At 49.4% G+C, this 26,831-nt stretch overlaps 1 protein-coding gene across 3 annotated transcripts in view; it reads right to left on the reverse strand.

Moving 5' to 3' along the window:
• The window catches only part of LOC308591909 (protein-arginine deiminase type-2-like), a 153,215-nt gene that overhangs the window by 3,638 nt on the left and 122,746 nt on the right, over positions 1 to 26,831 (reverse strand). For all 3 annotated transcript variants that reach the window (XM_081203052.1, XM_081203050.1, XM_081203051.1), the window contains 6 exons: positions 25,447 to 25,558; positions 24,428 to 24,535; positions 7,658 to 7,809; positions 6,408 to 6,552; positions 4,689 to 4,782; positions 152 to 237 (listed from right to left, as the gene is read on the reverse strand). In XM_081203052.1, coding sequence (XP_081059178.1) covers positions 152 to 237; positions 4,689 to 4,782; positions 6,408 to 6,552; positions 7,658 to 7,809; positions 24,428 to 24,535; positions 25,447 to 25,558 — 697 coding nt within the window. The remainder of the gene's footprint in view (positions 1 to 151; positions 238 to 4,688; positions 4,783 to 6,407; positions 6,553 to 7,657; positions 7,810 to 24,427; positions 24,536 to 25,446; positions 25,559 to 26,831) is intronic.

Raw genomic sequence — 26,831 nt, forward strand, 5'->3', positions numbered from 1 at the left:
CGCTGCTCGGCTTAGTCATGCTGGCTACATGACCCGGAAGCTGTACGCCGGCTCCCTTGGCCAATAAAGCAAGATGAGCGCTGCAACCCCAGAGTCAGCCACGACTGGACCTAATGGTCAGGGGTCCCTTTACCTTTAATCCTTGACATACCTGCACATACTGATTCTCTTGCACCATGACCTCGTTGGAGAGCACCTTGTTGACGGTGACGCGCTTCGTGTCTGTGCCGGTGTACCCTGGGGTGGGGGAACAAAAGGCGGGGGGGAAGAAGGTTATTCCTAGAAGCCACCCACAGGGCTTGGCAGCTTCTTATTTTCTGAAAGGAACTCAAATGTTACTGCACATACACACACACAGGGCTGGATTTAGGCTTGATGAGGCCCTAGAGCAGTGTTTCCCAACCGGTGTTCCGCGGCACACGAGTGTGCCGTGAGACATCGGCTGGTGTGCCGCGAGATGCCTGGAGGGAGGCGGGCGAGTCAGGCGGCGAGAGGCGGGGCGGCGGCGGCGAGGAGAGGCCGCGCCTCCTGCTGCTGCCTGGCGCTCCTCCTCGCAGCCGGCAGCGCTGCCTGGGCGCCTCCGTGCGACTCTGCCTCGCTGGGTTTGGTCTCCCAGCAGAGACGGGTCACACGCGCACCTCCCTCCCTCCCTCAGCCTGCGCGGAGGGAGAGCCAGAGAGAGGCATCGCTCCTGCGCGGCGGGAGAGGGAGCAGCCGGAGCGATGCCCCAAACGAAGGCATGGGACCGGAGGGGAAATCCTCTCCGAGGAGGATTGAGCGCAGCTGAGAGAAGCCTTTCGAGGAGCTGCCGTGTCCCCTGGAAACCCCCTTCCCAGCTCTGCCTACCTGCCTGCCCAAAGCTTGGAGGTTCCCCGGCAAGGGGGAGGGGAAAAACTTTCACTTTTGTGCGTCCCTCCCGGCGTGACGCTGCGCGCTGACGTCACGGGGCGGGGCTTTAATGGTGGTGTGCCGCGAGATTTTTTTTCAGTAAGCAGGTGTGCCGTTGCCCAAAAACGTTTGGGAAACACTGCCCTAGAGAGAGAGGGAGCCATGTTGCAGTGCTCCGTGTGTGTTTATATGTAAATAAAGTAGATTAGCCAAAATGCTGAGTTGCTGAGGTCTGTTACGCAAGCTGTGAAGACTCTGCGGATCCCTAAGTGTGCCGATGTCTGTTGGCATCAGTCGCTGTGATGTTCAGGCAGAAGAAAGCTTTTGAAGCTCCTGAATGATCGACCAGGAGGGAGAGAACATGCCAGTCGGGCATGTGTCCCTGCCAGGGTCCTACTCGAGTGTAGGACAAGCTCCTGACAGGTAATGGGGCTTTTTATATGTCCAGCTGTCCTTTCTCAACAACAAATTGTCACTGTTTTTTGTGTTGAATATATTCTATATGGTAACTGATGGACCTATTAGGTATCTAAAGCCATTTGCACATCTTGCCATGCAACCTGTCCAAGCAGAATGTAGGCACCCTATATATAGAAATGAGCAAACCAGTGATATTTTAGGGAGCAGGCTAGCAGGCGGGGCCCATTACTTACATCATAGGAGCCTACACAACACAAAACACTGTTGCTGTATGTGGGTTTTATTTTATTTGTTTTAATCTTATATTTTGGAAATGTACATCCAGTGTTTTGTTTTCCCTTAAAAAATTTTTGGGCCCCCAAGAGAGTAGAGCACTAAGCTATAGCTTAAACAAGCTTATACATAAATTTGGCACTACACACACACACACACACACACACACATGAATATGAAATGTCTTGGACAGCGATGGCACTAGAAGAAAACACATTGGCAGCTATAAGAGGATGCAATGGTATTTCTCAGGAGCAAGCAGATGAGTTTGTTGCAGGCTATAAATCACCTACAGAGGGAGCTAAGCCCTTCTAAGTGAATAACTAGATGAAGTCAGTCTGTTTGCTCAAATATCCAGAGAAGATGCATGTTGGAAGATTCAAGACAGAGGAAAGAAAGGACTAATAATAAAATAACGGGGTGGGACTAGATGAGCCTTGGGGATCGATCCCTTCCAACTCCACAATTCTATGATTCTAATAAATGTATTTTTATTACATTTAAATACGCTGTGGGTTAAAGCCTCAGCGCCTAGGACTTGCCGATCGAAAGGTCGGCGGTTCGAATCCCCGCAGCGGGGTGCACTCCCGTCGCTCGGTCCCAGCTCCTGCCAACCTAGCAGTTCGAAAGCACCTCTAAGTGCAAGTAGATAAATAGGTACCGCTTTCTAGCGGGAAGGTAAACGGCGTTCCGTGTGCTGCTCTGGTGCCGGTTCGCCAGAGCAGCTTCGTCATGCTGGCCACGTGACCTGGAAGTGTCTGCAGACAGCGCTGGCTCCCGGCCTCTAGAGTGAGATGAGTGCACAACCCTAGAGTCTGTCAAGACTGGCCCGTACGGGCAGGGGTACCTTTACCTTTACCTAATAAATGTATTGATTTGCACTTTCAGTACATTGCCGGTGCTGCCTGGCACACCTCTCTGGGGTTTCAGGCAGGAGTCTGTCAAGTTGTGGAATGAACCCGGGACCTTCTGCGTGCCAAGTAGATACACCAGCTAAGCTGAAGAGCTGGCGCCCCAGGGCTTGTAGGCTTTGAACTACGCGAGCCAAACTCCCGTAATGATTTGGAAAGTGTTAGGCTTTATTTTGAGCCTGGTTACGCTAAAAGAGTCTCCCTCTCCCTTTTCTTTTGAAAAGGCGAGGTGGCACAGCTGTTAAGACAGGATGCAAAGGTGCTGGGAAGTTCGCGGCCGTGGTGACCCTCCAGCTGTTGCCACTGGAGCTTATCGCCTGGAGAGAGGTTCATCTCCACAAGCACAGTGTCATTCTCTCTCTCCCTTAAGGCACGACCTGAAATTCAAGGACCCCATTTGTAGAGCATGAGACTCTTAATCTCTGGAGTGTGGTTTCGAGCTAGGGAATGAACCAGGTCGGGGAGAAGTTTCTGCACCTAAAGACATGCTCCAGGGACTCCAATTTAGGAAACCGGGTGCCTGGTTTTCAAGACCCCCAAGTCTCGATGACCACCTCTCTGAGTGGAACCCCTGAAATACAGCACGTCTCCCCTCCAGTGAATCCTGGGAACTGTAGTTTAAGGGTGCTGGGTATTGTAGCTCTGTGAGAGGTACGCTATTTATTCCGCAAAATTTATGCACTGCTTGATTGCTATTTCCCCCCCAAGCTCGAAGTGGTTTATTAAAAAAGTTTAAGCAATAAAATGACCAAAAGGGACATTAACAATAATCAAGTTAAAACAACAAACTGCCATATTTGAAGCAAAAAAACATGTTCTGATGAATTGGAAGAGCCGCAAAAAGATTCCATTGAGCACATGGATTGACAATATGGACAGACTAGCCACATATGAACGAATTGCCTGTCGACGCAAATTAAGAATGGATACTGAATATACTGTATGGGTAGGCTGGCCCAAAGAAAAATGTTCTTAGCGAGTGCTGAAAAGAGGACACTGAAGGCGCCTGATTGATCTCAATAGGCAGGGAGTTCCAAAGTGTAAACTATACTTCCCATGATTATTGGGTTTTTTGGGAGGGAGGGGGGAGAACACTGTACTTTAAATGGACCTTAAATGCATGGTGTGACCATTGCTGCTTCTGTAATGTTGCCAATATTATCGTACACAGCTGAGACTGCAGTAGTATCTGCTGGGGGGGGAGCTGCATTTCGAACATAGCAAACGCTCAGCTTGGGGGGTCCAAGGCAAGAAGTGGATCTGATTATCCCCTACAAGGAGGCTGGATAATTTGAAGCCAGGGTCCATGATGTGTTCCAACTATGGGCCTCCCCTCCCCATTCTTTGGGACATAAGGCAATTGCAGGAGCCGTCCGTGAGACATCTTTGTCCTCCTTCCCCACACATTGGTGCAGAATAAGGATGGGCAAAGCCACTTGTGTGATTCTCTCTCTCTCTCTCTCTCTCTCTCTCTCTCTCTCTCTCTCTCTCTCACACACACACACACACACACACACACACACACACACGGGGGGGAGTTTTGGGTTGTGTTACAAAGTGCTTTGCGAAACGAGCGATAAAACTGATGAGCCAATTTTGTACAAGCTCTTTTAAAAAATGAACGAATGCAAACATGCCAGAGAGTCCATTCCCTCCTCAGAGGCAGGACTCTGTTCCAAGGCAGCTACACGAAGCAAGATTGCCATTTTGGGGACTTTTTAGTTTAGAGAAAAGGCAAGTAAGAGGCAACACGACAGGTATATAAAACTATGCCTGGCATGAAGAGTGTGGCTAGAGAAAAGCTTTTCTCCCTCTCTCGTAACACTGCAACTCGCAGACGCCCAGCGAAGTTGAATGTCGGAAAATTCAGAACTGGTAAAAGAAAGTCGTTTGTGCAGTGTTGAACTGCGGAACTCCCTCCCACAGGACGACCCACCAACCTGGATGGCTTTAAAAGAAAATGGGACAAATTCATGGAGGAGGAGAGGGCTATCAATGGCTACGAGCCACGATGGCTATACTCTAAACATCAAACGGAGGGGAAAGGGTTATTGTGCTTGGCTTCTGTTTTCGGGTTTCCCACATGCATCTAGTTGGCCCCTGTGAGAAGAGGATGCTGGGCTTAGATGGGCCACCGGCCTGATCTAGCAGGGTTTCTTTTTATACTCTTGTTCTGGGTCTGTCTGAACAGCCTACCTTTGAACATGACGGCTTCTCCATGACCTTCTTTCTGCTTCTCCCTGAACAGCTTGTAGCAGGCAGAAGGGCTGGCCATGAGCATCCGGAATTGCTGAGAGGAGGAAAGGGAAATGAAGGACCGTATCAGGGCAGGTAAAAGAAAGGACTTTTCCATGCAGCTCATGGTGAAAACTATGGAACTCCCTCCCACAGAAAGCCATGCTGGCCATCCATCTGGATGGCTTGCTTGCTTGCTTATCGGGGATGTGGGCGATGCTGTGATCTAAACCACTGAGCCTCTTGGGCTTGCCGATCAGAAGGTCGGCCAACTCAGCAGTTCAAAAGCACACCAGCGCAAGTAGATGAATAGGTACCGCTGCAGCGGAAGGTGAATGGCGTTTCCGTGCACTCTGGTTTCCATCACGGTGTTCCGTTGCACCAGAAGTGGTTTAGTCATGCTGGCCACATGATCTGGAAAGCTGTCTATGGACAAACAGTGGCTCCCTTGGCCTGAAAGTGAGATGAGCGCCGCAACCCCACAGTTGCCATTGACGGGGCTTAACTGGCCAGGAGCCCTTTACCTTTGCTTGCTTGCTTGGTTTATTTATTATATACCTATGCCGCTTTTAACTCACATGAGTCACAAAGCAGCTTACATGCCATAAATAATAACACAGCAGAATACAGCCTCAGCCCAGTATACCTGAAGGAGCATCTCCACCCCCATTGTTCTGCCCGGACACTGAGGTCCAGCGCCAAGGGCCTTCTGGTGGTTCCCTCATTGCGGGAAGCAAAGCTACAGGGAACCAGGCAGAGGGTCTTCTCGGTAGTGGCACCCGCCCTGTGGAACGCCCTCCCATCAGATGTCAAAGAGATAAACAACTACCTGACATTTAGAAAACATTTGAAGGCACCCCTGTTCAGGGAAGTTGTAAATGTGTGACATTTTAATGTATTTTTAATCTTTGTTGGGAGCCGCCCAGAGTGGCTGGGGAAACCCAGCCAGATGTGCGGGGTACAAATAAATTATTATTATTATTATTATTATTATTATTATTATTATTATTATTATTAATCATCATCATCATCACAACCGCAACATAAATCACTTAAAATAATCAACTAATCACCATTAACAAAACCACTTAGAAAACAACACAACCACAAGAAAAGTCGTACAGTGGTACTCCGGGTTACATACGCTTCAGGTTACATATGCTTCAGGTTACAGACTCTGCTAACCCAGAAATATAACCTCAGGCAAAGAACTTTGCTTCAGGATGAGAACAGAAATCGTGCTCCGGCGGTGTGGCAGCAGCAGAAGGCCCCATTAGCTAAAGTGGTGCTTCAGGTTAAGAACAGTTTCAGGTTAAGAACGGACCTCCGGAACAAATTAAGTACTTAACCCGAGGTACCACTGTATTATAAAATTCACAAAGCGTTACAGCGCTCATAACTCACAAAACAATATTAACAACATTAACGAACTAAGAACCCAAAACAAGCTAAGCATTGCTGAATTCACACATGCACACTCAGGAGAGTGTGACTCCCTGTGTGTCCCCATGACTCTTCCATAGTCTCCGTCCAATCCTTTAAAAGAGGACTGAATGAATCCATAGGAGGAGAAGGTTATGGCCACACCAGCTATGCTTTCATCACTGTTTCTCAGCCCAAAACACATAATTAACTAGCGACAACGCGTAAGGGTCACAGACCTTCACAGCTGATGCTCACCTTTTTGCCAGGAATGGGGACAAAAGTCACAAACTCGTCCACGTGGCCCACCGTCAGCCAGTCAGAGTAGAGCTCGATGGGTGACTGGACTTTCTGGGCATAGAGGAAATCCCGCACCACCTTGGTCATCCTCCGCCCTGCGGACCTGAAAAGGTCAACACCCCCACAAGAAAAAGAAGGAGGATAATCAATTAAGGATGAATGGCTTATGAAACTGATTGACTATGCTGAAATGGAGAAAATGACTGCTAAACGAAGAGGACATAATGATGAATTGTTTAAGGGAGAATGGAAACCATTGATGGGTTATCTACTAAACTATCACCCATACATGAAGTCACAGGCAGGTTTTGAAATATAAGCAGCAGATTATTGAAAGTATTAGCAATATTGGGACTTAGATAATAAAAAATATGTGTGTTTTAAAGCAGCTAATAAAAAGGAGTAATAAAAATAAACATCAGGAAAGGAGGGGTGGGATGTCAAGAAGAGGTTATGTATGTACAGTCAAATCTCGGATCCCAAACACCGAAAACCCAGAAGTAAATGTTCCGGTTTTCGACTGTTTTTTGGAAGCTGAACATCCAACATGGTTTCCACCAAGTGCAGGAAGCTACTGAAACCAATCGGAAGCTGCGCCTCGGTTGTCGAACATTTCGGAAGCTGAATGGGCTTCCGGAATGGATTACGTTCAACAACCGAGGTTTGACTGTATAAAAAAACTATTGGATGATAAGTGCTTTGGAATATCTTTGGATATTTAGTTATATAAACACATTCCCCCAGAAGAAGAGAAGGAAAAGAATGAGAGAGAGAAATGGGGCCAGTGAAAACAGACATGTATTTACAGGGCCGGCCCTATCATTTGAGTAGTGAGGCAGGTGGCAGATCTTCTCTTTTGCCAGAGTTCATCTTCGCCTCTGCACTGCTTTCACTGCAATCCCTCTTGCCACCATTGACATGAGGCTCAGATGCCCGTTCAACCAGCTTCTGGCCACAGAGAGAGCTGAATGTTTTGTCCTTTGCAGGAAAATGCATATTTATCTTAATTCTTCCCATGCCCCTTTAGCCTCTGTTCTCATCCAACGATGGCAGGCAACAGCGGGAGGCTTTGCACAAGGCAAAAAAAAGGTGCCCAAGCCCTATGATTGATAATGGTCAGTGGTGGGTTTTGAGTTGTCTTTTTTTAAAACCAGAAATTCAGGTCGTCTGGTCTTTTACAATATCGACATCCGCATGCACTCTCTTACAGAGGGAAGCTGCTTCCAATGAGGATTCTCCCCAAAGGGTACTCTTTTCCATTGGCAGTCACTGGCGGGCTGACTTCCAGATTCCCAAAAGAGTCCAAGCTGGTGACTTCTTCAAAGAGGGGCTCCCTGGACACGTAGCCGAAATCTGGGCCCTGCAGAGGGGAAAGATATCTGCTTCAGTCACAGGGCTCCCACTACAATGTTAAGTATCATTGTTAAATTGACACGGAAATGGTGAATGCCTGTGTGTACAGCTGAAAGGGTTCAACTCAGAGATTCCATTGAAACATTGGTGGCTCCCTGATTGTGGAATGCTCTCCCCAGAGAGACTCACCTGGTGCCATCATCTTTAGACATGAGGCAAAAACATTCCTCTTTACCCAGGCCTCTGATTATTAAGTAATCTATGGCCTGTAAAAGTGTGGGGGAAAGGGTTGCTATTATTATGATTATTTTACCATTAGTCTGTCTGTCAGCATGCTTCTTACTATGTTTTTATCACGGATGCTTTGTAATTCGTGCTTTAATGTTGTACACTGCCCTGACATCTTTTGATAAAGGGCATTGCAGTGGTACCTTGGTACTCAAACAGTTTGGAACCCAAACACTGCAAACCCGGAAGTAAGTCTGCAAACTTTTTTCGGAAGCTGAACGTGCTCCGTTCTGAGTGCCACATTTCCAATTTGAGTGTTACGCTTCCGATTTGAGTGCCACACTTCTGATTTGAGTGCTACGCTGAGGTCTGTCTGTTTTTCCTATTTATTTTGTTTTTTTGTTTTTGCGGCTCCTTTTTTGTGGCTCTGTGGAACTCAGTTCAGCTACTGATTGATTGATTGATTGTGTTACTGTACGGTGGTACCTCGGGTTACAAATGCTTCGGGTTATGCGTTTTCAGGTTGCGTACCATGGGAAACCCGGAAGTACCGGAAAGGGTTACTTCCGGGTTTTGCCAATCATGCTTCACGCATGCGCAGAAACGCCAAATCATGTCATGCGCGTGTGCGGGCGCAGCACTGCGGGTTGCGGACATGCTTCCATCACGGATTACGTCCGCAACTCGAGGTTCCACTGTAGTTCATTGTTTATTGCTTTCATTTTATGGATCAATGATCTCGTTAGATAATAAAATTTATGTTAAATGGCTGTTTTAAGGGTTGTTTTTAAAAGTCTGGAACGGATTAATCCATTTTGCATTACTTTCTATGGGAAAGTGCAGCGCACCTTGGTTTTGGAATGCTTTGGTTTTGGAACGGACTTCCAGAGCGGATTAAGTTTGAGAACCAAGGTACCACAAAAATAAATTGAAATAACATCATCATCATTATTATTAATATTTATACCTTGCCCATCTGGCTGGATTTCCCCAGCCACTCTGGGCAGTTTACATCATATCTAAAAACATAATAAAAACATTAAGCATTAAAAACCTCCCAACAGAGGGCTGCCTGAAATAATAGCCATAACCATCAATAAATTGTCTCTGAGCTCCTTCATGGGTTGATAATTAATCCCTCTTCCCAGGTAACTCTAGGAATTGTAGGGAAATTTTGGGAACTCTCAGAGGGGAACTGGACTCTCCAAACAACCCTCACCACTCATAACAGACTACAGCTCCCATGATTTTTTTGGGGAAGCCAAAGTGGGATGATAGTGCTTTAAATGCACAGTGCAGATGGCGCCTTAGGTCAATAACAGGGAAGGGTCTTGAAACAAACCTTGCTGGGCAACACAAATAATAATAATAATAATAATAATTTATTATTTATACCCCGCCCATCTGGCTGGGCCTCCCCAGCCACTCTGGGCGGCTTCCATAAAAACCAGAAATACAGTAAAATGTCACACGTTAAAAACTTCCCTGAACAGGGCTGCCTTAAGATGTCTCCTGAATGTCAGATAGTTGTTTATCGCTTTGACATCTGCTGGAAGGGCGTTCCACAGGGCGGGCGCCACTACCGAGAAGGCCCTCTGCCTGGTTCCCTGTAGCTTTGCTTCTCGCAGTGAGGGAACCGCCAGAAGGCCCTCGGCGCTGGACCTCAGCGTCCGGGCAGACTGATGGGGGTGGAGACGCTCCTTCAGGTATACTGGACCGAGGCCGTTTAGGGCTTTAAAGGTCAGCACCAACACTTTGAATTGTGCTCGGAAACGTACTGGGAGCCAATGCAGGTCTTTCAGGACCGGTGTTATATGGTCTCGGCGGCCGCTCCCAGTCACCAGTCTAGCTGCCGCATTCTGGATTAGTTGTAGTTTCCGCGTCACCTTCAAAGGTAGCCCCACGTAGAGCGCATTGCAGTAGTCCAAGCGGGAGATAACCAGAGCATGCACCACTCTGGCGAGACAGTCCGCAGGCAGATAGGGTCTCAGCCTACGTACCAGATGGAGCTGGTAAACAGCTGCCCTGGACACAGATTTGACCTGTGCCTCCATGGACAGCTGTGAGTCCAAAGTGACTCCCAGGCTGCGCACCTGGTCCTTCAGGGGCACAGTTACCCCATTCAGGACCAGGGAATCCTCCACACCTGCCCGCCTCCTGTCCCCCAAAAACAGTACTTCTGTCTTGTCAGGATTCAACCTCAATCTGTTAGCCGCCATCCATCCTCCAACCGCCTCCAGACACTCACACAGGACCTTCACCGCCTTCACTGGTTCTGATTTAAAAGAGAGGTAGAGCTGGGTGTCATCCGCATACTGATGAACACCCAGCCCAAACCTCCTGATGATCTCTCCCAGCGGCTTCATATAGATGTTAAAAAGCATGGGGGAGAGGACAGAACCCTGAGGCACCCCACAAGTGAGGGCCCAAGGGTCTGAACACTCATCCCCCACCACCACTTTCTGAACACGGCCCAGGAGGAAGGAGCGGAACCACTGTATAACAGTGCCCCCAGCTCCCAGCCCCTCAAGACGGTCCAGAAGGATGCTATGGTCGATGGTATCAAACGCCGCTGAGAGATCCAGCAGAACTAGGAAACAGCTCTCACCTTTGTCCCTAGCCCGCCGGAGATCATCAACCAGTGCGACCAAGGCAGTTTCAGTCCCATGATGAGGCCTGAATCCCGACTGGAAGGGATCCAAATGGTCCGCTTCTTCCAGGCGTGCCTGGAGTTGTTCAGCAACCACTCGCTCAATCACCTTGCCCAGGAATGGAAGATTTGAGACTGGGCGATAGTTGGCCATCGTGGCCGCATCTAAAGATGGTTTTTTAAGAAGCGGTTTAATAACCGCCTCTTTCAGCGGGTCTGGGAAGGCTCCCTCACGGAGGGAAGCATTCACCACCCCACGAAGCCCATCGCCCAGTCCTTCCCGGCTAGCTTTTATAAGCCAGGATGGGCAAGGATCCAGGAGACAGGTGGTTGGTTTCACTCGTCCAAGCAGCCTGTCCACATCCTCGGAGGTAACAGGTTGAAATTGATCCCACTCAACTTGACTAGACAGAACTCTAGCACTCTCCCGCCCCGGCCCTGCTCCCACGGTGGAGTCTACTTCTTCCCGAATCTGGGCGATTTTATCTGCAAAAAACTTTGCAAAATCATTGCAGGAGAACATGTGGCCCGTACTGGGCCCCGATGTTGCAGGTGGTTCCGCTAAATTGTGAACCACCTGAAAAAGTCTCCTGCTGCTGTTTTCTGCAGATGCAATAGAGGCGGTGAAGAAATTCTTCTTCGCCGTCGCTATCGCCACTTGGTAGGCTCGACGTTGAGCTCTAACCTGTGTCCGGTCAGATTCGGAATGAGTTATCCGCCACCGGCGCTCTAGCCGTCTCAACGATTGTTTCATTGCCCTCAGATCCGTGGAAAACCACGGGGCTGTCCGGGCTCCATGCAATCGGAGAGGGCGCTTCGGAGCCAAACAGTCAATAGCCCTGGTTAACTCCACATTCCAGCGGGCCACCAGGGAATCGGCTGAAAGGCCATCAACATGGGATAAAGCATCCCCTACCACTCTCTGGAAACCATTTGGATCCATTAAGTGGCGGGGGCGGACCATCCGAATTGGTCCCACCTCCCTGCAGAGGGGATGGGTCGCAGAGAAGTCCAGTTGCACCAGGAAGTGATCTGACCATGGCACTTCTTTCATTTCGCTTTTACTTAGTGTCAGATCACCAACATCCATAGAGGTAAACACCAGGTCCAAGGCATGTCCACGGCTATGGGTTGGGCCAGACTTATTCAGGGACAGCCCCATGGAGGCCATGCTTTCCACGAAGTCCCGAGCGGCCCCTTGTAAGGTCGTGTCGGCATGGATGTTAAATCCCCTAGGACGACCAGGCTAGGTGTCTCCAGGAGAACATCCGCCACGACCTGAAGCAGCTCGGGCAGGGAATCCTTGGTGCAGCGGGGAGGTCGGTACACCAAAAGGAATCCTGTACTGCCCCTATTGCCCAACTTCCAGAACATGCACTCAGAAAACTGGGTCTTCCCAATAGGACGCCTGGTGCAAACTAATGACTTCCTAAAAATCACTGCAACCCCCCCTCCCCGCCCACGTGACCTGGGTTGCTGTGCGTAAGAGAAACCTGGTGGACAAGCAGCGGCAAGGACAGGCCCATCTGCTTCATCCAACCAAGTCTCTGTTACACATGCCAGGTCAAATCCTCCATCCATGATCAAGTCATGGATGGCAGTGGTCTTACGAATCATTGACCTGGCATTGCACAGCAGCACCTTCAGGTCACGTGGGTATCCCTTGCTGATTCTAGTATCCATCCGGACAGGACCAGACCCGGAGGCAGGGATAGTCCTCAGACAACGACTAAACCTGCCTCCTCTGTAATGACATGGTCTGGTCTTAGCGTAACTCCTCCTCCTACCCGTGATCACTGAGATCGGTTGTCCCAGTGCATCCCCCCCTGTGGAACATGCCCCAGCCATTTTGTGGGCTGGGGCCCACTCCCCGGCAGCCCTGAACCCTCCCCCTAAAAACAAATAACACCTTAAACAAACAAACAAAACCAATAAAACAATACAAACAAAAAAAATGTAAAAATTACAAAAACATCAAAATAAAAAAAATAATAATTCCCCAAGCCCAACCAAACATCCATCCCACCCCCACCCCCCACATACAAAAAATCCAAAGAAAATTTTTTAAAAACATTTTAAAAACACTCTGTGCCCCTCCGGCAGTAACAACTGTCCTAGTGAGGCCTGTCAGGCCCCGCCCCGGGCCAGGTGGTAAGTGGCAGGGAGGAGCAGGGCCCTCAGGCACTCACTCAGGGGACTCCTCCTGGGCAGCAGGCAGCAAGCAGCACACAGTCCTTGTGAGGCCCCAGGCCCCGCCCCAAGCCAGATGGTAAGTGGCAAAGGCAGGGCCCACAAGCACTCACTCAGGGAGTCTTCCTGGGCAGCAGGCCGCAAGCAGCACGCAGTCCTTATGAGGCCCCAGGCCCCGCCCCAGGCCAGATGGTAAGTGGCAAAAGCAGGGCCCACAAGCACTCACTCAGGGAGTCTTCCTGGGCAGCAGGCCGCAAGCAGCACGCAGTCCTTATGAGGCCCCAGGCCCCGCCCCAAGCCAGATGGTAAGTGGCAAAAGCAGGGCCCACAAGCACTCACTCAGGGAGTCTTCCTGGGCAGCAGGCAGCAAGCAGCACGCAGTCCTTGTGAGGCCCCAGGCCCCGCCCCAAGCCAGATGGTAAGTGGCAAAAGCAGGGCCCACAAGCACTCACTCAGGGAGTCTTCCTGGGCAGCAGGCCGCAAGCAGCACGCAGTCCTTATGAGGCCCCAGGCCCCGCCCCAAGCCAGATGGTAAGTGGCAAAAGCAGGGCCCACAAGCACTCACTCAGGGAGTCTTCCTGGGCAGCAGGCAGCAAGCAGCACGCAGTCCTTGTGAGGCCCCAGGCCCCGCCTCAAGCCAGATGGTAAGTGGCAAAAGCAGGGCCCACAAGCACTCACTCAGGGAGTCTTCCTGGGCTCTAAAGGGCAGAAAAGGCACGTGTTGCCCTAATGTTATCTTGCAGAGGGCTTGGAGGTGTGAAGCAGCTGTCCTGACAGACAAGATGTCACAATACTCTGCTAATAAGCATGAAATGTCTCCACAGTGAGGCCCACCGCAGTTCCCTGAGCTGTTTAAATCCCCCATAAGCTCCATTTGGAGGGCATCTGCTAGAGTTCAGCTGGGTGGGCTGCCTGCCCCCCTCATTGACTTTTTCACTTTATCTGCTGAGCTCGTGGCAATTCTCTGAGGATTATTTGCATCTGTGTGTGTCGGGGAAAAGAGATTGCTTTTAATGAATTAACTTATTGCTATTATCATTCATATATATACACTCAGAGCCACAAATATAAATGGAAAAAGGCATCCACTCAAACCAGTCTAAAACCACAACAAGGTTAAAATCTTAAACAGATTCCTTGGGAAGAGCAGGGTTAAAAGTGAGAAGAAACAGGAACAACATATGCTCAGAGGCACTCTTGCTATTGACTTTGCACTGCAGTCCAAAGCAAAGTATAAAAGGGATCTTTAACTGGGAAAGGGAACAGGTGAAGCAAATGCATCTTTCCAGGACGAACGTCCCTAAATATGGTAAGGTCTGGGCTAAGAGCCCACCCTGCCTCACCTAATCCAAGCTCACATCTGCAACCCAAGCTCATATCTACTTAAACGCACACAGACGGCAGCCAGAAAATTGCACATAGCCTCTGTTTATTAAGCCACACAGCTTAATTTGGAATTAAGTCCAAATTTGGGGGCCACGAAGAGAGCTACATACTGGGCATAAAACTGAAATGTTGGAAGCAGCCTTACGTTTGTAATAATAAAATTTAAGGTCTTACATATATAATAAATGTTCATAAATGTACCAACCAAGCACGTACATAGATCAGCACAGGAAGACCAACCTGAAACCATTTTAACTCCCAAACTGACCAAATGTTTTCTCTGCAAGGAGGGAGGGGGTCAGGGAGCCTTCCCATTGTCTCAGGAACTGGGAAATCACCATCTCAAAGGAATGGGCAGACTACCAGGAAAGGCAATGATGTTTGTGGGGGTTGGTCTTGGGTTATACCCCTTCTGTGATGTATGTATGATGTATGGAGGGGTGGTTTTGAGCTCCAGGGCAGGGAATTTAAAATGTCTATATAAGGGCAGGCACACCTTTCTTCTGGGTCCTCCTCCTTTCCTGTGGGTGAGGGGAGCACCCTGTTGCAACAGATCAATAAAGATCAGGCTTACTAGCTGCTTTGCTTCTCAATATTCTCTGGTTGGCCTCTGTTATTTTCTCCTACCAATAGGGAACCCACTTAAGGACTCTATATGGGCTCTTGGATACCCCATAAGGGAAGAAGGGCAGATTTTGTTTACAACACGTTGAATCAAACCTATTGGTTCTTGTAGCTCAATGTTGCCTACACTGACTTGCAGCAATGGCTCTCAAGGGTTCCAGGCAGGGGAGATTTCCAGACCCACCTGGAGATGCTGCCAGCGGGGATTGAACCGGGGACCTTCTGCATGCCAAGCAGGTGCCCCTAGTACCACACTGTGCTATGGCCCTTCCATGAACTTTTCACAGAGGCCACCAATTCAAACGATGTCTCAGTACCCAGGGAAACATCTCCAGCCCACCTGCCTTCTTCCCCCGAGCGAGGACGCGAACATATCATTCCTCCGTTTTTGGGGTGTGTATGTCTGCGTGTATGCGGAGGTTTGCGGTGCTGAAAGCCGGTAGCCACCAACTGCTGGGGGACCAGCTGTCTTGCAGGGATAAGATGTCATGGATTCAAGTCAGCACCAGGAAGATTTACGAGTGGCAGAGAGGGAATCTGCAATTTGGCAGTTCAAAAATCTCTGCCCAAAAAGGAAAAGGAGATGTTTGAAGGGGAGGGGTTGGCTGGGGGAGGGAGAGAAACACACAGGGAAGTTCGTGGATTTTTATTTTTAAAAGGTCCCACACTGACCTCAGGACAAGAGCCTTCAATACAGCCTCCAGCAGCTAGATGCTTTCCAGCTGTTTTGGACTACAACTCCCACAATTCCTTGCATCATACAGCCCAACAAGCCCAGCATCCTCTTCTCACAGTTGCCTTTGGAAAAGCTGTAAGCAGGATCTGAGCAGAAGAGCCCTCTCCACTCCTGTGGCTTCCAGTAACTGGGATTCAGAAGCATTGCTGCATTTGACTGTGGAAGCAGAGGACGGTCATGGTGGCTAGTAGCCATCACAGAATTGTAGCATTGGAAGGGACCCTGAGGATAATCTCATTCAACCCCCTGCACAATGTAGAATTATGCAGCTGTCCCATGCCGGGACCAAGCCTGCAACGTTGGCGTTATCAGCACCATGCTCTAACCAACTGAGCTCACCCCTCTACTCCGTGAATTTGTGCGACCCTCTTTTAAAGCCATTCAAGTTGGTGGCCATCACTGACTTCTGCAGATGATTCTATCTATTGTTCTCACCTCTTCCTTGCCTCTAAGTGGAAAAGGAGAGGAGTAACTGATCTAGACCTGAGACACCCCATGCACTGCTGGTGAATACACACAAATGCTCTGCTTGTAGAAAAGTAAAAGGTAAAGGACCCGTGGACGGTTAAGTCCAGTCAAAGGTGACTGTGGGGTTGCGGTGCTCATCTTGCTTTCAGGCCGAGGGAACTGGCATCGTCCACAGAGAGCTTTCTGGGTCATGTGGTCAGCATGACCTAACCGCTTCTGGCGCAACGGGATACCATGACAGGAACCAGAGTGCATGGAAACACCATTTACCTTCCCACCGCAGCAGTACCTATTTATCTACTTGCACTGGCGTGCTTTTGAACTGCTAGGTTGGCAGGAGGTGGGACAGAGCAATGGGAGCTGACCCCGTCACAGGGATTTGAACCCCCAATCTTCTGATCAGCAAGCTCAAGAGGCTCAGTGGTTCAGACCACAGCGCCACCCGCGTGCTGCTTGTATACAGCAATTTAACATGGGTCAACTTCCGAGGCTGAAGAAAGGCCAACAGGGATTAGGACAGGAATGATTTAAGAGACAGATTTATAAACATTATTTTTAAAAAATGAACTGCATGGAGAGTGGGAAGATAAAAGTTTCCTCCCTCTCTCCGAAAACAATACTTGTGGGCATCCAATGAAGCTGAATGTTGGAAGATTTAGGATATAAGGAAGTTCTTCTTCACACAGCACAGTGTTAAACTGTGGAACTCGCTCCCACAAGAAGCCATAACAGTCACCGACTTTGATATTTTAAAAAGAGGACTGGGCAAATTTGTGGAGGAGAGAGCTATCCCTGGCTACTAGCCACAATGACTAGGCTCTGCCTTTGCAGCCAGAGGCAGCAATGCTTCTGAATAACAGCTGCTGGAAACCACAGGAGGGGAGAGTTGCATTTGCACTCAAATCCTCTTTGTGGGCTTCCCATGGGTATCTGGTTGCCCACTGTGAGAACAGGATGCTCTATCTGGTCCAGCCAGCTCCATCTGGTACACCGGTTGACCCTGCCTGCGCATGCACTTTCTCGCCAGAATGGTACATGCTCTGGTTATCTCCTCCTTGGACTACTGCAATGTGATCTACGTGGGGCTACCTTTGAAGGTGACCCAGAAATGACAAGTGATCAAGAATGCGGCAGGTACACTGGTAACTGGGAGCAGCCACCATATAACACCGATCCTGAAAGACCTACATCTGCTCCCTGTATGTTTTGGAGCACAATTCAAAGTGTTGGTGTTGACCTTGAAAGCCCTAAACAGCATTGGCTCTGTATACCAGAAGGAGCATCTCCACCCCCATCATTCAGCCCTGACACTGAGGTCCAGCTTTGAGGGTCTTCTGGTGGCTCCCTCCCTGAGAGAAGTGAAGCTACAGGGAACCAGGCAGAGGGCCTTCTTGGTAGTGGCACCCGCCCTGTGGAACGCCCTCCCACCAGATGTCAAGGAGATAAGGAACTACACAACTTTTAGAAGACATCTGAAGGCAGCCCTGTATGGGGAAGTTTTTAACGTTTGAAGTTTTATTATGTTTTTTATCTGCTGGAAGCCTCCCAAAGTGGCTGGGGAAACCTAGCCAGATGGGTGGGGTATAAATAATAAAAATTATTATTATTATTATTATTATTATTATTATTATTATTATTATGAACCAGCTGGGCCTTGGGCCTGATCCAGCAGGGCTCTTATTATGTTTTTAAGAAAGGAGAACAGGGATTCAGAGCAGGAAAGATGGAAAGGAATCACAAAAAGGGTCTAGGTTTCAACAAGACTTGGCACTGAAAAACGGCCTGGCAGGATATTAGGTTGTTTGAACCTACTTTGCAAGGTGTAATCCCATCTCCGCGATTAGGTTACCGGGCGGTGCAACGAAGTGCATCGCAGAAGGGCCCTTTTTCTTCCTGCCAGAAGATGCTTCGGCGATTGCGCCAACCCAGCCAAGGAGAAAGCAAAGTTGTGGCCGACGACAGCTTGACGGCTTCATCCCAAGGCCAGGAAAGAACTGGGATTCCTTCCCTGTGATGTCCTTGGACAAAACGTCTCTTTTCCTTAAAGGCCTTGTGGGCTCGGAATGGCCAGGAAGCCACCAGAGAAAGCGCAGAGTCTTTTGCCTGGATAACATTACCAGAGCTCCCCGTACGAATCCTACCTCCAAATAGATTTCAGAATGACTCAGGGTATCTGTTTCATCGCCTTAATCCTTCGTCATTCAATAATCCTGACTGCGAAGGCCTGTTTTGCTTGTCCGAGGATAACTGGGGCGGCCTCGTGGCCGTAGCCAATTGCGATGCCATCTTACGAATTCGTGGTATGGGGAGGGCTGCAAAAGCCTCCCTGGGAAGGGGGCAGCATGCAAGCTGCATCGCTGGAGCCCAAGGACTGGAAGATTTTGGAGGGGAGGGGAGGGCCACTAAATGGCATTAATAAGGGCATCTGCCTGGGTGGAGTTGGGTCAAGAGATGTTGTGTTAAATCCCAAAAGAACCTCAAAAACTAAACAAAACACCCCAGCACATTTTGCTCTTGCAAATTTGTGACTTTCTGTATGCATTGGAAGATTGTTGTTTGTTATTCTGATGGATAATTGTGTTGAGGGTTCCGCCCCCCCCTTTTTACAATCAAGCAGTGCATAAATTTTGTGAAATAAATATGTCAGAAACTTTTAATCAGTTGTCTTGGTGAGATTTACAATCATTGCACAGTTGTTTTCGGACAGGGCTGTGACTCAGCGGTATAGCCCCTGCTTTGCGTGGCGGACGAGGACCCCATTTCAATCAATGCTGGCAGCATTTCCAAGCAGGGAGGGGCCACAGCTCAGTGGCAGAGCACCTGCTTGGCCTGCAGAAGGCCCTAGGTTCAATCCTGACATCTTCTAAGTAGGGCTGGGAAAGACTCCCTCCCTGAAACACTGGAGAGCTGCTGCCAGTCTGTGTGGAGAGCTCTGAGCTAGGTGGACCCAAGGCTCTGGCTCAGTATAACCCAGCTTCCTGTCTTCCTGTGGACATTTTAATTTTGTGTGTGCTTCTTCAAAAAGTCGCTGAATAAAGTACATCTTTTCAGAGAAATCTTGCAGCAACACCACACGGGTATATGATGATGTTGATGTTTTAAACGCATATATCACCCTTCATTACAAGATCACAGGTTTGTTCACAGAATAAACTGAATTGGGACGCGGGTGGCGCTGTGGGTTAAACCACAGAGCCTAGGACTTGCTGATCAGAAGGTCAGCGATTCGAATCCCCGTGACGGGGTGAGCTCCCGTTGCTCGGTCCCTGCTCCTGCCAACCTAGCAATTGGAAAGCACGTCGAAGTACAAGTAGATAAGTAGGTACCGCTGTGGCGGGAAGGTAAACGACGTTTCCGTGTGCTGCTCTGGTTTGCCAGAAGCGGCTTAGTCATGCTGGCCACACGACCTGGAAGCTGTACGCCGGCTCCCTCGGCCAATAAAGTGAGATGAGCGCCGCAACCCCAGAGTCGGTCACGATTGGACCTAATGGTCTGGGGTCCCTTTACCTTTACTAAAGAATTAAAACAAAAACAACAAAACAATAAGGTAGGGAAAAGGGGGCACCCCAAGGAGTCGACACCACCTGACCAAGTGGGGCAGGCTCCTGGCACCCCGTCTCTTGCAGCAGCTCCCTGAACCATCACAGCCCTTGTTTATCTTGCGCTTGGTGGAAAGAGAAGACTGCAGCGTCCTTCTGCGCATGCCCGAGGGCACAATTTCTGGTGGGCACAGTGGGGAGAGGGAGGCTGCCATAAGGATGATTTATGCAGGAATGAGGATGTATTGGGTTAGTGCCTGGGTTTCCACTTGCTTCCCCTAAATGGCGGAGAGGCAATTAACTCCGGGAGGTGATGGGATGGAGCCTTCTTCTCATTCCTCTTCACGCTCATGGGGGATTGGAGACTTGAAACTTTGCTGCCGAGGGGTGGGGGTGGGGTGATTCCAAAACCCACGGCTCCCGAGGCCTTGCCTCAAAAAGGAGATGGCAGAGCTGGAGAAGGCCCAGATAAGTGCAAGCAATATGATCAAGGGGACGGAAAGGTTGCAGTGTTTGTGACCTATTAGTTCAGAGAAAAGGCAAATAAGAGGTGATGCGATAGAGGAGTTGAAATGCTTTCTTCCTTTCTCATAAAGCGAGAACTCCACTGAAGCTGAATGTTGGAAGATTCAGGGCTGATAAAATTATGAAAGGACTTCTTCGCGTAGCACAGAGCTAAACTGGGGGAACTTGTTTCCACAGGAGGATGTGATAATCACCAACGCCAATGTCTTTAAAAGAGGATTGGGCAAATTCAGGGAGGAGGAGAGGGCTAGTGACGGCTACTAGATATAGCTCTGTCCTGCAGTTGGAGGCAGCATCAATTCTGAACACCAATTTCTAGAAACTCCACAATTCCGCGACTTTTCACTGAGACGCTCTGAGATTCTAACTACTTTGCCGCTTTTAGGAAAGGTCCTTCGGGAAAGATCCCAGTTTCATTCCTATAATGGCTCAGATGGGACCATTGCGGCTAGGACTGCTTCTCCCCTTGGTTCATTCAAGCCAAGTCCTTCTGCGCAGAGAAATAATTTCCCCCGCCTCTCAGTTTTTCCATTAAGCCCCACAAAGGGCTTATGGATGGCCACGTGTGCCTTGCTGGAGAAGGGGGCGAGAATATTTGGCTAAAGTGTCCCATCTGGAAAATGAGATTGGAAAAGATAGGAGGCAGAATAGAGGAGGCTTCAAAGCAAACAATTGGAATATAATACGTTCAGCTCGCTCCAGAGTCCAAAATTGCTTTTCTAAATGCTATTATTCCACCCACCCCCCCTTTTAGAGGGGCGATTGCTTGCATACATATTTATATATATTTGCAAAGTAAGAGCCAGAGATCAACGTGGTATTCCTTTCCTGCATGACAAATCCAGGACTGGCTGTACTCATTCGAGGCATGATAAATGATAGATCTCACCATGTTTAAAAGCGATTAACCTTCTCTGAGGCGGGCGCGGACCATGAGGGGGGTGGCAACAGCGCTCCGCGCTGCCGTCTCCTGTTACCAGCGACGCGGGGTGGCGCCCAGCGGCAAGACAGACTGGTGCCCAGGCACCCCCTAAATTTCAGGGGTACAGACATCTCACGAGAGGCTAGAAGGACACACACAGACCAGATCTGGTGGTGCAAATCTAGACTTGAGGTCCAATGAGGTTAACGGGTTGCCAAAGGTTCGGCCCTCACCCTGCCCACTTTTCTGATTCGCTGCTGGCAAGGGTTCCTGCCTGTCCTTGGCTGACATTGCTTGACGCAAGCCGTCAGTGGGCTGTCCGGCAAGAGGGGGCAGTTTTTAGATGCCTCGCCCGTTCTTGATGCTCACCTCTAAAGGGATCCTGGAGAGGTGGAAACGGTTCAGAAAAGGGAGACTCCCCTAGGAGGAAAGGCTTCAGCGTTTGTGACTTTAGAGAAAAGGTGGCAACGTGATAAAATTACGCCTGGCAAGGAGAAAGCGTAACACAATAACTGGCGGACATCCAGTGAAACTGAACGTTGGATGGATGATTCAGGATGTATAAAAGGAAGTCCTTCTTTGTGCAGCACAGAGTTAAACTGCGGAACTCACTCCTGCAGGGGGCAGAAATGGCCATCAATCTGGATGGCTTTTTTTTAAAAAAAAAGGATTAGGGCATTAGGCAAATTCATGGAGGGGAGAGGGCTGTCAATGCCTACTAGCCCGATGACCATGCTTTGCGTTTGGAGGCAGTAAATAAATTAATAATAATAATAATAATAATAATAATAAATTTATTATTTATACGCCGCCCATTTGGCTGAGTTTCCCCAGCCACTCTGGGCAGCTCCCAATAGAGTGTTAAAAACAATACAGCATTAAATGCTTCTGAACGCCAGTTGCTGGAAAGGGCAAGAAAGGAGCGAATCCTACTTGCTGGTTTTGCTTTGGGGCATCTGGCGGGCCCTTGTGAGAAGAGGAGGCCCACTATGCCCTTATGTTCTCCGACTGAAGGCATGTGCGATCCCAAAGCAAGAAGGCCTGGAGAGCCCTTCCGAGCTGCCGTTGATCCAAAAGGGAAAGGGCTGTAAAACTGAGTGATGCAGAGCATCTGCTTTGCATGCAGAAGGTCCTCAGCAGCATCCTAAGGTAGGGCTAGAAAAGACCTGAAACTTTGGAGAACCACTACCACTACCGGTGTAGGCAATACTGAGCTAGCTGGACCAAGGGTATAAAGGCAGCTCCTATGGTGCTGTTTAAGTCAGCCCCTTATTCCAAAACCATTGAGGACTAGAACCTTGGCTTTACTTTTAGTAAAAGGGCCACAACAGGGCGGTAGAGGACCTGGTTTGTATGTAGAAGGTCCCAGGTCCAGTCCATAGCATCTCGAAGTAGGGCTGGGAAGACACTCCCTATTTGAGACCCTGGAGAGTTGTAGAGTCAGTGCAGACAATACTGTGCTAGATGGATTGACCCAATATGAGGCAGATTCCTATGAGTTAATTTGGGCCTTTTAAAAAACGAGTCAAGGGATGCCTCAGAGGAACCACTGCGGACCCCTTATTTCTATTCACTGTAAGGAAACAGAAAAGGGGAATCTTTTCGGTGTTATGTTGGAGGGGATGCCAGGAAACAGGGAATTATGTTCACATGTGGTGGGGTATAAATATGTACATTTTTTCTGGCAAAGGGTGTTTAAGGAGATAACAGAAATCACTGGGTTAAAGCTGACCGAAAGTCCAGAGGTGGCATTATTATCAATTTACGATGGGGTGGAAGGTTCGCAAGCTATGAAGGACTTGCTCGCAAATTTATTGACAGAGGCATGGATTATGATAGCTAAGAAGTGGAAGGGGCAAGCAGAATATAAAATGTAAGGATGGTATAAAGAGGTGCGTGGGATATAGCTATTAATGGTAAATTGACATGTGCCATTAAGGTAAGACGGGGAATATGCAGGAGAAATGATTTCAAGGAGATATGGAAGGTGCTTGTAGAATTTGTACTGTTAAAACGGAAAGGGGTCAAACCATAGCAAAAGGTGTTGAAATTTTGGGAGGTTGGATAAGTTACAATGGAATGGTCTCGGTGGTGGGGTGCACATTTTTATTCTCATTTTTTTATGATTATTACTTTGTCAAAATAAAATAATAAAAACTTTTAAAAAGGGGGGATCTTGGTGTTTTTAGGGGGCAGGGGAGCAACAGGGGAGATGACGCAGTCCAGCTGTGCTGCATCATCCAGTGTCTTCGCTCTGCCCCTTCCAAGGGGAACAGAGCAGATGAAGACAGCGTGATCTCACAGAGCGAAACAGCAGCATTAAAAACCCATTTCTTTTCAGGTAACTGACCCAGCGGGTTCCATGTCAGCCTCCTGCTGCTCCCAGATGCCCTTAACCATTGCTGCCCTTTCCGTTGCTGCCCTCTCTCCCCAGCGAAAAGCACACAAGGTCTGGTGAGGGCTCTGGAGAAATGAGCTAGGCTCAGCCCTCATCACACTGGGTCAACATCACCCTTCTGGAGTTCCCATACCCACATTTGGCCCCCCTGCCAAACACACAAGGGGATAGCTAATGGGCTGGCCTCCAGATGCTGCAGAATTCTGACTCCCTTCAGCCCCAGCCAGCAGGGCCAGCGGTCAGGGATGAGGACGGGAGCTGGGAGCCCAACAACAGTATAGTTAAACTGTGGAACTCACTTCCACAGGAGGCAGGGAGGGCCACCAACTTGGATGGCTTTAAAAGAGGGTTGGGCAAATTCACGGAGTAAGTTAAAGCTATCAGTGGCCACTATCCACGATGGTCGTGCTCTGCCTCTGCAGTGTGAAGCTTCTGAATATGAGTTCCTGGAAACCGTAGTAGGGGAGATAGCTCCTGCGCTGCTTGTGGGTTTCCTGCAGGCCACTGTAAGGTCAGGATGCTAGACTAGATGGGCTATTGGCCTGATCCTGCAGGCTTTCCTTAGGTTCTTATGGAAATTTTGCGCTTTAAAAGTGGGCTGGATGTGCGTCCGACGGACAGTGTGGCTCTGCTCTCTGCCAGCATAGTCTGCCTTCCTGGCAGGCAGTGGCATAGCGTGGGGGGTGCAGGGGGGGCCGGCCGCACCGGGCGCAACATCTGGGGGTTAGGGGGTGCAAATCCACGGGTTAGGGGGCGCAAATCCATGGGTTAGGAGGCGCAAATTACTTGCCTTGCCCCGGGTGCTGTCAACCCACGCTACGCCACTGCTGGCAGGATACATGTTTGGGATGGCAAAGCAGATGAGAGCAGACCTTACCTTAGCAAAACTTCCTTCGCACAAGGGAATTCAGGATAAATCACATGTTGTGGTAACGGCGGTAAGAAGAGGATGCTCTTACCAAAATCTCTTTCACAGCGAAGTCTTCGAGGCCTCCGTTCCTCGGGGAGTCCAGGACCACCGGGAAGCCCTTGTGGGGGGCATGGATGTAGCCAAACTCAATCTCATCCTGCAGAGGAAAAGAGAAATCAGCAAGATCTGGACTCCCTCCATGCAGACTGAAGGTGTAAATAGGTGAATAAGCCATATTTCTTAAAGCTATGGCAATCTCTGCCGTGTCTCAATTCTCCGAAGGATCACAGACCCTGGGTGAGTGCTTGGACCCCATGGGCTCTTGCCAAAGAGGGGGACTTGCCCAACTTTTGTAACATTAGATGCAGAGCTGCCTCCTCACAAAGGGCTTTGCTTTAATCTAGCCAGCTCAGTTCCTTAATGACCCACTGGGGATAGAAATCATTTTCTCCTCCCCCCCCCCAAAAAAATAAAAACTCTGCATGCTAAACATGCATCCTGCCAGGAAGCTGGGAGCCCACAGCTAAAACCGAGGACATCCGATGAAGCTGAATGTTGGGAGATTCAGGGCAGAGAAAAGCAAGTCTTTCTTCGTGCAGCACGGAGTTAAACTGTGGAACTCTCTCCCACAAGACGGGGTCACCAACTTGGATGGCTTTACAAGAGGACTGGACAAATTCATGGAGGAGGAGAAAGCTGTCGGTGGCTACTAGCCACGAGGGCTATGCTCTACCTCTGCAGTTGGAAACAGCAATTCCAATTTGCTGGAAACTGCAGGAGGGGAAAACTGCTCTTGTGTTGGAATCCTGGGTTTCCCATCATGGCCATCTGGTTGGCCACTGTAAGAACAGGATGCTGGACTAGATAGGCCATTGGCCTGATCCAGCAGATCTCTTCTTACAGCTTACCTTTACTGAAAACCTGGGAAACTGCAGTTCAGGAAGCGTGGACAGAATTGTGGATTGGGCACTTTAGGCTGAGTCATGTCGTTGGCCCAAGTACCTTGGTATTGTCCACACTGGCTGGCAGCAACGGCTCCCCAGGGGTTAAGACTGGCAACCCACTCACCTGCATCCACCGGTCCCCTCGGTTCATGTACCGTGAGCAGACCGACATCTTGCAGTTAGCTTTGCTGACCAAGTTCTTGATCTCCTTCAGGAAGAGGTAATTATCCTTCACACTGACAGGGGAGGACAAAGATGGGTTAACTGGGGATGCTTTCATGGCCAGCTTGAAAGTGGGGTGGGGTGGATTCCACAGAGCAGGGCTGGGGAACAGCTGTGGCCCTCCAGATGTTGACGTCATGGTCAATGGTCAGAGATGCCAAGAGCTGGGAACATCTGTAGGGTACCCCCAGTTCCCCATTAAAAGGAGGCAGAGCTGTGAAAGGGGTAAAGGGACCCCTGACCATTAGGTCCAGTCGTGACCAACTCTGGGGTTGTGGCGCTCATCTTGCTTTATTGGGCGAGGGAGCTGGCGTACAGCTTCTGGGTCATGTGGCCAGCAGGACTAAGCCGCTTCTGGCAAACCAGAGCAGTGCACAGAAACGCCGTTTACCTTCCCTCCGGAGCAGTACCTATTTATCGACTTGCACTTTGATGTCCTTTCGAACTGCTAGGTTGGCAGGAGCAGGGACCGAGCAACGGGAGCTCACCCCGTTGCGGGGATTCGAACTGCCAACCTTCTGATCGGCAAGTCCTAGGCTCTGTGGTTTAACCCACAGCGCCACCCGCGTCCTTGTGAAAGGGGTAGCTGCAGGTAATAAAGGCAAGTGTTTGAGGTGCGAAGTATGGCCAACAAAGGCAAGTGTGGGTCTGGGTTCAAGGACAGGGAAGCTGTGGCCCCTTAAGTGTCACTGGACTCCCAACTCCCAGCAGCCAGCATGACTTAAGGGATGGTGATGGCAGCTGGAGTCCAGCAACCTCTGGAGTGCTGCAGATGTTCCTCTCCCCTGAAGTCGACAAAGCCCCTGCCAAGAGGCTACCCCCCCCACCCCCAGGATATCACAAACAATTCTCCCTTTTCTCCCACTACTGCCTTCCAGACCACCTAGCATGATGCCTATGGATGAGAAAACCTGTTGATTTCGATTTCTAACTTTTTCAAACCTTCCCTTCAGTTCTCCACCTTTCCACACCAGCTTTTAAATAAAAAATCATCAGCATTTTAGGGAGAATTTCTCCTAACGTACCACGTCAGTCTGCATTTTGAACTTCTTGTAACTTCTTGTAAATACAGTGGTGCCCCGCAAGACGAATGCCTCGCAAGACGAAAAACTCGCTAGACGAAAGAGTTTTCCGTTTTTTGAGTCGTTCCGCAAGACGAATTTCCCTATGGGCTTGCTTCGCAAGACGAAACGTCTTGCAAGTTCTTGCGAGTTTGTTTCCTTTTTCTTAAAGCCGCTAAGCCGTTAATAGCCGCTAAGCCGCTAATAGCTCTGCTTCGCAAGACGA

This window comes from Podarcis bocagei, assembly GCF_964188305.1.
Source record: "Podarcis bocagei genome assembly, chromosome: 7".
In the NCBI taxonomy this organism is placed as follows: Eukaryota; Metazoa; Chordata; class Lepidosauria; order Squamata; family Lacertidae; genus Podarcis; species Podarcis bocagei.